This window comes from Macrobrachium rosenbergii, chromosome 7, assembly GCF_040412425.1.
Source record: "Macrobrachium rosenbergii isolate ZJJX-2024 chromosome 7, ASM4041242v1, whole genome shotgun sequence".
In the NCBI taxonomy this organism is placed as follows: Eukaryota; Metazoa; Arthropoda; class Malacostraca; order Decapoda; family Palaemonidae; genus Macrobrachium; species Macrobrachium rosenbergii.
The window spans coordinates 27669167-27681797 of record NC_089747.1 but is presented as its reverse complement, the minus strand read 5'-3'; the positions used below and the strand labels follow the sequence as shown (position 1 = coordinate 27681797).

Sequence of the window (12631 nt, the reverse complement as noted above, 5' to 3'; positions counted from 1 at the left end):
TGGATGTGAAGAAATGGAGTATAAATACTGGCAACTGGTTGGGACATATGAGGTGCCGCATGTCTGAGGGGCCTAATCTTCAAACATGGTGATATTGAGTTAGTGGTGGGAAGATTTGGAAAAGACGTAATTTTCATGTGGGAACAAGATTCAAATGAAAATCACCCTTAATCCCCCCAAAACTTATGGTCCGAAGTCGCATGATATAAACTGGTTCCAGTGCACATGGAGAACTTTACAGCTTAATATCTCAAAACTATATTTTTGCACATAGGTCCCTCTGACATGCGGTACCTCATGTACAGTGTTGTAGGAATGAATAATGAGAGGTTTATGAAGGGGTATAATGTAATGGTAAAGAAAATGAAAGAAAATTAATGGACATATGATGAACTGATTGAGAAAATGACTGTGGGTAAACATCTGAGTGAATGATTTTGTGGATGACGAGGCAAGTGGTAAGAGGATGTGGTAATGTTATTTTGGGGCTAAATTGCCAGGGTTCAGAATTATTTTGAGATTCAGTATCCTTTTCATCACAGGCCTCGTCATTTCCCTCAACCAGTCATGAAAGAGAAAATCAGTGTGAGGAATTAGAGTGGGGAGATGTGATCGATCCAAATGAAAGCCAATGGAAGAGTCCAATTGTACCTGTGAGAAAACTGGATGGAAGTCAGAGAATGTGCACTGGTTATAAGTGACGTGAGGGATCAGCTTCGATATGTGAAGTGTTGGAATCTGTGTATAGTATGCATCAAAAGTATTTAGCAGGCTGGATCAGGTGAAGGGGTATTGCCAGATCCCCAAAGCTAAAGACAGTAGACCAAGTACATTATCAAACCTACAACTCCAGCCTCATTGGCAGTGGTTTTCACCTTCAAAGTGCTGCACATACTACAACAATTAGAAGTTGGCACACAAGTGATAGAATTAACAGGGTATTTCCTTGTAACCAATGATTCACAGGTATGCATATGCAGACATTCATTCATTGCCATTTACCTTGAAGATTTCAAAATAGATTCTTTGGGGATACTGCAATTGTTATTTACGCTCAGTATCACTGATGGGTTTGCTGTGAACAACTCCAGCACAAATACTGTTCGATAATGAACCATATGTTTGGCTTCCATAGCCTAAGACAGATAGAACAGTTGCACGGCAGAATAACACTCAAAGTAATCTGTCAGTGCCCCAAGTATTTCTTATCAACTTAAGGATAACCACAATACATCTCAATATTACTAACTTTTCTTCATTAAACATACAAAATTCTTAATCAATATTTACATATATTACATGAAATTCTAAAGCTGCCATTTACATCATTAAACCAATCATTGATCAGTCATTGATCTTTGATGATAAAATTATTTTCTTGCACATCTATACAATCACTCATGACTTGGAAAGGAAGAAACACTATGCCTTACCGTCTCAAAAAAAAAAAAAGTCTTATACTGTACACAAAAAAGATAATTATGTATACTGTGGATACAATGTTATAAAATGTTGTATAAAATACCTACTGCTGTATGACATGAACTCATTTAAGGCACATTCATACACATGCACATTAATCACCGAAGGAGGCACTTTCATGATGAAAAAAGACACCTATTGAGAGCTAAATTTGTTATAAAATTATGAAAATGTTTGTATAAAAAGATAACCCATAAGCAACTTACCATAACAGTTTAGTTTCAGTATAATCATACATATAGGCTAACAAAATTTACCATAACAGACTGAATCTGAAAAACACCTCATTCCAACTGACAATACTGACCCTCCAGAACTTTTTTCACCATATAATAATTCAGAACTGTAAACAAAATGCACCAATGCACAGAAATACACTTGAATATGACTAGCTTCTTAATATTTCTGAGACTTACAAAGATAAACGACTGCTATTTTATCAGTCACAAAAAAGCACTGTCTTTTTATTTGTCAAATTATATCACAGAAGAAACATTAACTGCTGCCTAGGTAAGTCTAATTATACAATATCCAATACAAGAAATTCTCTTGGTGGAAAAATCTTGTAATAGAAATAGTTAGTTTTAAATAAACCCAAGAGATCCATTTGTTCTCAATACTCTACTGACCATTTAGTACATGACTACAATACTGTACTTTGAATAGCACATCAATATTTTAGTTCTCTGATTATTTAAACCAACAAAAATATATTCAAAGACTAACACAGTCGGTAAATTTTAAAATATATCACTCTATAAGTTCAAATAGTGAAAGCGATAAAAAATAACGTCGACTCGTAATATATATGATAATCAGTCTACTTAAAAGGTTGGCAAAAGTAAATATTTAAAAAAGTTACAACTGTAAATATGAATACTGTACTCGGATGTAAAGTATTTGAAATTATGCAACCTCATCCAACATAAGAATGAATACTGAAGTCTACAAAAGTTTATAAAATTGATAAATGCAAAGTGGTACGGTACAATCTAGAGAAACTTGGAAAAGACATCTTTCATAATCAACAAAATCTAAATGTAAAATTACTTTGCAGTACACCACAGATAAAGTGAATATGAAAGTGTCTCATAATTATTCAACAATGAGTACTCAAAGATACTTTCAGCAAAGACAAGTCTGTCCAACTGTTCCTGTGTAATAATATCCAACAGAAACACCTGATTTTAGAAGGATGTCCATTAAACTTCACTACACTTGGACGATAATCATTATAATACCAAATAAATTGGATAACTCCATTGAAAATTAAGAAATTATATGAAAATGGAATAAATTTATCTTAATGATATAACCTTATAAATTTAATTCCATAATAAAGGATGAGGATTAAATTTTGCAAATAATTCCCCAAATTAGTACCATGACATCAATAATACTTTGATCATTCTGTACAGACATTAACATTCATTGAACAATTTTGTACAATAACCTGAATCCTAAGGTAGATCATCTCACTCTAGTTGCTAAAAAGCCTGCACTGTCTCAACACAAAACTGAAGTAGGGTATTGTTCAACAAAAGGGGACCTTTACCATTGCCTAAAAAATCACTCCAGGTTTCAAATGCAATTTACTTGGAATGGTTTTTTGTATTCAGCCAGTAATACCTCAATCACTACTTTCAAAATTCGAACTTGCTCATTCTTGTCACAAAATGTATACTAAAAAATCTGACATGAAAAATATCTTGGAATTTATCAACCAGATGGTATTCTATAGAAACTAGGCTGTATCACGCTCAGCATCAAGTACTTGAAGTCTATGCATTGTTGGTGTCCAAAATCACTGCTTTTGAAGCAATGACATCTACAACAATCTCCTTGCAAAGCACGAGGAACACTCAAACATTCACAGCCTGAGAATGCCAACGGGGATGGGGCAAAAGGATGTCAATGACTCATGATCAGACTCATGGTGGTGAAAGAGGATGATTGTGACTTATACCATCACCAGTGACATCCTCCTGATGGTTCTGCCTCTGCTGTTGCTCTTCTTGCCTCAAGCAGATCTGTTCAAGTTGCTGTCGTAACTTGCTGCGAGTACGCCGCAAATTTTCCTATTATTGAAGAGTGCAAATTTCGTTAAAATCCCAGTATAAATTCATATGAAAGATAATAAACAAAGACTTTCGTCCTTTTTTTCCCTCTACAATTGCTCTATAAAAAAAGTAAGCATCAAACAACTTCTAAGGTAATCTAGCAATCATATTTCCTCTTACAATAAACAAAACTTATGAACTAAGGGAATTGCAAACAAGAGAGAAAGAAAGATAATTTTCCTCATCTTTTTACTAAGTTGACCTCATCTTTTTACTAAGTTGAAGACTGAAATTTCGAGACACTTAAGTTTTTCTATGTGGCTTTTCTAATGCTAATCTGATGCTATTCGTCTGCAGAGGGGGGATATATAAAATCATAGTAAGCTTATTCAAAATGCCTTGATTTTAAGGAACACGAGAAAACAATGTAAAAGTTTTAAAATTTAATACAGTATACAGGCACTACCCTACTTGGGAATTTTCAACTTCCGAACTTTCATTGATATGAAGACGGTCATAAGTTAAAATTGTGCTTGGTGCACTTCCCTTTGCCACCTACAAGTTCAAAATTTGCTCCCGGTTCCTATTCTGCTAGTAAGATTTTTTTTTTATAAAGAACATGAGGAAGAAGAACCTGTTCCCTTAACCCCTTCCCTGATTATCCCGAGCATTCTCGTGATTAACTAACATGTATTCTTCTTACAATCACGAGAATAATCGTTTAAACTCGTGAAAGATTCCTACTTATTTCTATCTTCCCGATTTAACTCAGTATGTGATGAAATCCCATTTTCTATACGTATGTATTTTTAAATCATGCAGTATTATAAGAAATTACTTTGGATGTTAGAAAGGTAAAAAGAAGAAAATAAAATTTAGATTCAAGCAACATTCAAAATCTAGTGTTTTTCCATGCTTTAAAGGTTATGAACTTGGAGAGAATTTCACAGCAGTGTCTGACACTGGAAATTCATAGAGTAAACAGTACACACTGCCATCTATTGACAAAAATGTAGGTTGTAACCCACGACTGTCTTAATGTGTACCCTTATACATAGCTCACAATCTAAGGCTACAGAGCTCTCTCTCTCTCTCTCTCAATAAAAGAATAAAAATGAATAGTATTTTTTGTATTTTTTTAATAAAGTATAAATTCTGGGTCAATTTCAACCAAAATGGCAGAGATTTTTTTTGCATAATCTGTTAACATCTTATATGTACCTGGTAGTTACTTGAAGAGGATAATTATTATTATGAGAAATTACATATTTATCCTTTCTTCATGTAACTACCAGGTATATATAAGAGTGATCTGTAGCCTTAGATGTCTTAAATGGATGAAAAAAAAAAAATTGGTCCCTGTGATTATGAGCCACGTATAGGGGTACCCATTAAGGCAGTCCTGGGTTATAACCTACGTTTTTCTCAATAGATGGCAGTGTGCACTGTTTACTTTATGAACTTCCAATGTCAGACAATGCTGTGAAATTCTCTCCAAGTTCATAACCTTTAAAGAATGGAAAAAATAATAAATTTTGAATGCTGCTTGAATCTAAATTTTATTTTCTTCTTTTTACCTATCTAGCACCCAAAGTAATTTCTTATAATACTGCATGATCAAACAAAATACATACCAAATATAGAAAATTGGATTAATAGAAAATGGGAACTCATCACAGACCGAGTTAAATCGGGACAATAAAAATAAGTAGGAATATTTTACGAGTATGAACAAATATTCTCGTGACTGTAAGAAGAATACATGGTAGTTGATCACAAGAATACTCGGGATAACCAGGGAAGGGGTTAAAGGGAACAGTTTCTTCCTCCTCATGCTCTTCTGTTCTTTGCAAACATTCTTATTAGCAGAATATGCGCCCAGAGCAAAATTTGAATGTAAACTTAAAAAAAAATTATGCACTACATATTAAAGACCAATTTACCAACAAATCAAGATACAAACGGCCATTCGGAATGTAATTCTCTCATAATTAAGGTAGTGTCTGTAACAGCAAGCGACATTTCTACTATCTCTTCTGATGTCGCAACATCCCAAAAACCGCTGAAGACTTGGAGATAGTACTGTACATAAAGCTCTAGAACTGGCAATAGCTCACATTAAAAGAAAAAAAAAAGGAATAGTAGGGGTTCCAATTGCAGCCTCACTGTAAATACTTTGACAAATAGATAAAGGTAAATAATTTTCTTCAGAGAGTATAAGCAAAATATCAATGTGAACACCAAAAGGCTTAATTACTTTGCCTCTGACACAAACTATAGTGGTAAGGGTAAATAGGAAACAGCTTAGCAAGAATAGCAGTTACCTCATTGAAATGTAATTGAAACATGTTCCTTGCCAATATAAAAGACTTACTTTGACATGTGTATCTTTAAAGCTATTACATTGCAAATACCAGTTTTCTGCCTGAGAGACTGAAGTATTAAGATAGTCCATACATGAATATGCTTACCCTTTTGTTTTCAAGTTCTCTGATCTTATCTTGATACCTCTGATTGCCCAAATGTTCGAGTTTCTCAGCCTGCGACAACTTCTCTTCCAGAACACCCTTTTTATGTTGCAAGTTGAATATTTCTTGCTGCAAAATGAGGTACTTCTTAGCCATCTGAAATAAAAGATAAATTACGGCATTAGGGCACTGCTGATCTAAAATTCATAAAAACAAATAAAAATGCAAAGAAACCCACTCAAAAATAAACTTAAAAAAGAAAATACGGCGCTGAATAATCCTGATGGGTTCTGGCGCTTGGTCTTTCAAGACCTAAATTTCATAATCAATCAATCAATAAAAAGAAAATGATAATGCTCCTGTGCAAATATAAAATTGCCAAAGACTCCATTAAAATAAAACAAAGTTGTGATATTGGAATAATACTAGAAAAAAAATAGAACTAAATGAAGATGAAACCAGCACTGAATAAGTCTACGAAAGAAAATCAGTTATTAAAATAATACTGACAGTACCAATGAATAACCGGTAGATGTTCTAAGGTAGTTTACCAAACAAACAGCACAAATTCTTGATTCTTACTGAACTGATTGTAAATGTTTGTAGCCCTTTGAAAACGTAGCAATACAGGCTGAAAGGATGTAAATTTATGAAATTTGTTTAAGGGTCGCATGTTTGACTTGTCATTAGGTGCCTGTAATGACTATATTAAACTTTTTCATACGCACTGCTAATGGATCATGCAGGGTGACCACAGCATGGTACAATATGGGTAAAATAGAAGTTAGTTATAGATGAAGGAACAGCATTCCTTGACCTTTAGACATTCCATTCCATGACAAACTATCATAATTTCATGACAATTATTTTAGTTGATGATATACACATTTATTATTCACTACAGCATAGAGTACTTTAACATGACCACTGGGTGACAGTTTGAGATTGTTAAGAAGTGAAATCTGGAGCAAGGTAATGCTACAGAAGTAGGACAGCTTGGTGAATGAGACCAAATGGAACATACGACAGGTATACACAGAAACTAAAGCAGCTCAGAGACTAAAGTATTACTGCAAAGAATCTTTAGTGTGTGTGTGTGTGTGTATTTGTGATAACCCCCCAAAGGGCACACAGAGATAACAGCCTTAACAAGAAACTAAATAAAGTTTAAACAGTAATCACTAAATTAAAACGAAACAACGTTTGAAATCAACCACAGTATTAATGAACACCAAAGTTTTTTAAAGTTACGACCATTACAACTATTGTGTTAATTGCTCAAAAAAAAAACAATAAAAGCCTACAGCATATAAAATACAAAACATGAAACCATAACATTTTGCAAGAAAAACATAACATTACTGAACTCTTCCAAGTACAGTGCCCACTAAATAATTATAAAGGCTGTTGATACTGTACTGAATTTTAATCATTAGGAATAAATTTAACTTTCCATAGGAAAAATGTGAAACATGTTAAATTGATGCTTTGCTGACTTCTAATATGGTACTGTACACATCTAAAAGGTATATAAATATAGAAAGCAATATGACCCCCTCAATATCCAAAACACTATTTGCAAGGCCCAGGGTGATATAAGAGTAAATAGAAAGCTTGCTAACGGTGCAGAGTGGACGCAAAATTTAGTGGGGGATTTACTACTTGACATAATGCATAAATTCAGAACAGTCAATAAATTCTTATCATTATTAAAACAGTTAAACCAGACCATTGAGTCAAATTCCTATACTTTTCGGCGGTCAGAATGATGGCACTTCTTTAAAACTGGGGTTTCTTGTACATCAGTTTATGGTAAATTCTACATACTTGAATGCTCAATGACCACATGCCCAAAGTCAAAAGTTGATTATTTCCCAGTCCACTCGTAATGTATTACATTCTAAAAGCAGTTTTCCTCATGCGAGGTTTCTTAACAGTTCATCCTAGTTCTTTTGCACAGGTAAGGTCTCACTGTAATGTGTCTTGTAAAAATACATGCATTTTACGGAGAAAACACCAATAAGAAGACCATACAGTATTTCAGCAAGTATGAAAGAAAATAAAAGCGAACAGGATTTCATCCATTAAAGTTGCAAAGTCCAATGATGTATGAAGGAAATGCACAGTTAGAGTACATAGAGATCAATAAATTTTTACAATCATAACAGTTACTGATAAGATTATTGGGAATATACAGTATTCCCTCAGTTATCTATATTTGCACTACCACAACTCGACATTATCAACAAGCACCACAGCTTCCAAAATGTACATAAATATATATACAGTACAATAATTAAAATGAATATAACACCATCTGAATGGTCGACGATGTTGTGCAGGCAGAGAAATGCAATGGTAATGCTGTTAGCAGACATGGACAGGGGTGTTGTTAGGGAGGCAGGCTGGGGTAAGCAAGTTCCAGTGGAGGAGGGGAGCTAATTGGGGAGGGCTGGATAGGTCCTTGTCTGCTCAAGAGCTTTCGCAACTGTTACTGGCTTGAAATTAACAGTACCGTATTGTATAAAACGTCATTACGCACCATTTTGTTATTGCTTTTCAGTGGCAGGCACTGTGGGGGATAGCCTAAGGTAAGTGTTCAGGGTGGGATGACTCGGAAGAGCTGAGTGAGGGCAGCTAGGTGGGCCTCCATCTGGTCGGGAGTACAGTATTTGTGATTTTTATTGCCTTAACAGCAACAACGTCATACAAAACATAATTGCTGCCATTTCATTTATTGCTCCTGAGTAGCTGAATAAGATGCATCATGGCTTCAATAGCATCAGGTAGCAGTTTCATGGACGGGAGAGCACTTGTGTGCTTTGGGAGCTTTTGCAACTGATATTGGCTCAAAAGCAACGTCATAGAATAAATATAATTTTATTGATCACCTTTGAGTAGCTGATAAAAGTGCGTCCTAACTACACCATAAGTTTCCTTCTCTCGTTGTCTGCCTGAGAAGATATCAAAGTACTTGTTGCAAGGCCTGCATCACTACTTTGACCGGTTACCTGTAATTTCTTGGTAATTGCATATTAAACTGTAACTGTGTCAGCCTTGTGTTCCAATGCTTTCTGTGGATTTAGCCTTTGTGGGTGTTCCTCCAAGTCCACCTTGGTGAAAAATCTGTCATTATGTTCTACCACCATAATCTCATTATCTTGACTTGCAAACACTATACAGGCATTGATCTTTTGAAACTTCCTATCTTGAGCAGTTCCATCCGTCCCTCCTCACCGCTCAACTTTCTCTCCCTCCTCCCTCTTTTGACTCAGTGCTGCTTGAATGCAATCCTTGCATCAACTGAACACTTACAGAATATTAACTATATGAGACTGTATGCACTTCATAAACAGCTGAGAGAGAGAATGCAATTTACTTTTTCATACTGACAAAAATTTTCAGATAACTGTACATTTCCAGTAATTTATTTTCTAATTTTGTGAATTATCGCATAATTTGTACATTTGGTCTCATATATCTTACAGAAGGTCAATATCGTATTTGTACAATAATTATCACATGTCTGGGAACCCTGGGTTGGCTTCCCTTTCATGCTGATAAGAAGCATGACTGTTTGTGACATCGTCCCCACTCAACCATCCTAGGTGCACAGCTGACTGAAAATGATTCTTATGAGTAAATTCATTTTAATCAAAACCACTCTGTTCGCAAAACATAACTCCATAAATATCTGCTCAAGTTAAGATGAAAATGTGTTCCTTGAACTCTATGTCATTCACGAGGTGACCCTATGTATTTGCTCTGATGGTTGAGGTGCCATCACCTCAATGAAGTGTTCTCCCTTTGAAGTCCTTCCTGAATTGCTTGTCAAGATGTCTTGGTGTTCCTCTGGCAACTGCACTACCTGCTTCTTCTGCTGCTTACTCAAGTCACCACTAATGTTGACATCTTGATATATCTCCTTTTCCTTCTGCAGCTGAGTTCAAACCTGTCCTCATCTAAGATTACTTGGTCCTCATCAGTTCCTCTTCGATGACGGTGACATACAGGCATCTTTCTTCTTTGATGACAGCTGTTGTAGCTTCACTCACTTCCCTCTTATTGCAGCTAGCTTATTGCAGCTAGTCAGGATGTTCACACTAAGAGTCTTCTATTTACCACCAATGTAGTAGCTTATGAAACCCCCACCTTGATTTTGTATGGCCTTCTCTGCTGTAACAATAGCTTGTTTGCCTCTGCAGGTAGTAACACTTAACCTTTCTGTCCAACTATGAACCGAGAGTCTTTGGTCATCTTTATGTAGTGATGCTTTTGGCATCCTTGTACAGCACATGCAACTCTCTGGCTAGTCAGCAGGACTCTTCCAGGTGATTCCTCAGCTCTGATACATACTGGTAGGTGTTGCACACTTTTTCCTTGCAGTCTCCAGTCCATAATTCCTTGAGAATAAGCACCGTTCCTCTCACAGTCCATCCATACAATAACTCCCATAATAAAAACCTAGTGCTCAACTATGGTACCTCTTGATAACAAGCAGGATCACTGATGAATAATGGTCCCAATCCTTTAGTTTCTCCCGGCACATCTTCTTTAGTATTCCACTAATCCTTCTGCACAATCTGTTGCATTTTGGGATATACAGAGTTGTAAACAGTTGCTTAGTTCTCATCAAGCAATAGCTCACATCCCTCATCATCTCAGAAGTAAACTGGGTATCTTGGGGAATCTTACCCTGATGAAAACCTCAAGTAGTATCTTTGCTACCTGCTTGGTTTCTGTTTCGGGGAGTGCTACTGCCTTTGGGTATTCTGTAACAAGACTACCAGTGTCAGGAGGTACCTACTGCCCTTCTACAACACTAGCATCACAAGTCCAGTCAGGTCTACCACTACTCTCTTGGTAATGGCTCCTTACTGCAGTCTCCTGGCCAATGAAACTGCTGGTTATACTCTACATCTGACAATCTTCATAACACCCAAGATGACCGCCAACAATCTATTCATTGGCCAACTTCGTCACTTGGGCCTGATATATCTGTCAACAGGATTTGCCACACTTCTCCACCCATCTTGCCCTGGAAACATATTATAATACATCTTTAATAACCTTGAACTTGAAAGTTCTTTCACCCTTGGTTCTGTATTCTGTATTAGTTTTTACTTTGGTTTAACTGGGATCCTTCTACTGGGCTTCTTTCAGCAACTCCATCCCTATGTGTGGGATGCTAGAAGCTCCTGTTAGTGGTTTGATGGAGTGCTTCTCTCGCTGGACTTGGGCTTTGGTCATAAGTGCTACTGTCTTGGTACAAGCCTTCATGAAATCACTTCCTCTGGCTTGTCCATCTATTCATCCATTCCTACAGCCTTCTCAACCATCTTGGCCTCAACTTTAATCATTTAGTGATTAAAGCTGAGGGACCCCTCCGTATCTGCAATGTTTTCTGAGCAAGGTTATAAACAGGGTTATCCAGTAACTATTCCTCACAGTACAGTGTTTATATAAATCTTTGCAACTGGGTATCTATGGATACTCCTACCAATGATTGTGCAGACCCATTTCTTATCAGTCATTTGGTCCTCAGTTACCAAACTTCCATATACAAATGCACTTGCACAGTCTGTAGCACAGCTACCTTCTCCATGGCTACATAACTTTCACTAATTAGTAAATTAAAGTACCTTCTCTCCTGCTCCTCAGATCTATAGTTTCCAACTGGGCTATGTCGGCATTCTCACAAATCATGACAGCAGTTACCTCCTTCAGTTCTGCTATTATAGTAGTGGCTCCCATTAACTTGAACTTCTACCAGTCTTTACTCTTAGTAAGCACAAAGTTTTTGGCAAAGTGTCCAGGTTAGACATAAAGCACCTTCTTTCAGTCCACTTCTGTTAAGCATTATTTGTAACAGGCATGCAGTCTCTGGCTAGGTCTCCTGGCCTGTGAAACACAAAGCACCTGCTTTTACTCTTGTCAGTCTACTTTTGTTTGGCCATCTTGTAGTCCTTGGGTTTCTGGTTATCCAACCCTAGATTTTTCCAGTGGCTTCTGGTATTCCACTTAGCTTATCCCATGAACCTCCAAATACTGCTCCTCAAGCTTCACCATCTCACCAAAGTCTCTTGGTACTTTTCCCTGAGGAATGGTGCCATTTCAGTAGAATGTGTGCTGACAGACTGTTCCCTGATAAGCAAATTTGCCAAACCATCAAACTTCTTGGTATTCTGCCTTTTTAATCCACCTGTTGATATATCTCTGCAGCCTAGCTACAACCTGATATGCAGTCTCATCCTGATCTTCCTAAACCCTTTCTCAGTCTTCTATCACCCTTGACTCTCTGCAAACCTTTCAAATTCTACTAAGAAAGTGTCTATTTCATCATGGTTTTAATTACATCTTTGTAATTCTGACTTTGCAGTGAATATAGGGATGCTCGTGCTGCTTATCTGTCCTTTCAGCTTCTTTACTATACTAGCCTTTTCTCTAGTTTCTCTTCCTGTCTCTGTCTTTCAGCATTTTGCTTTATCCCTTCCCTTTCTCTCTGTCGTTCTGCACAGACTATATTGTTGCTGTGTCACAAATTGTTTCAATTCATCACCTTCTAAGCCGATCCCCCAACTCAATTCAATAGTTTTGCTCTTTTTTCATGATGAAAGGCTA

General features: G+C 36.5%; 1 protein-coding gene across 1 annotated transcript in view; it reads right to left on the bottom strand.

Annotated features, from left to right (window-relative positions):
* Nucleotides 1-1235: 1235 nt before the first annotated feature.
* LOC136840252 (mitogen-activated protein kinase kinase kinase 7-like) overlaps nucleotides 1236-12631 on the bottom strand; it is a 388562-nt gene continuing 377166 nt past the window's right edge. Inside the window, 2 exon segments of the mRNA XM_067106882.1 lie at nucleotides 1236-3560; nucleotides 6014-6166. Coding sequence (XP_066962983.1) covers nucleotides 3414-3560; nucleotides 6014-6166 — 300 coding nt within the window. The 3' untranslated portion in view covers nucleotides 1236-3413.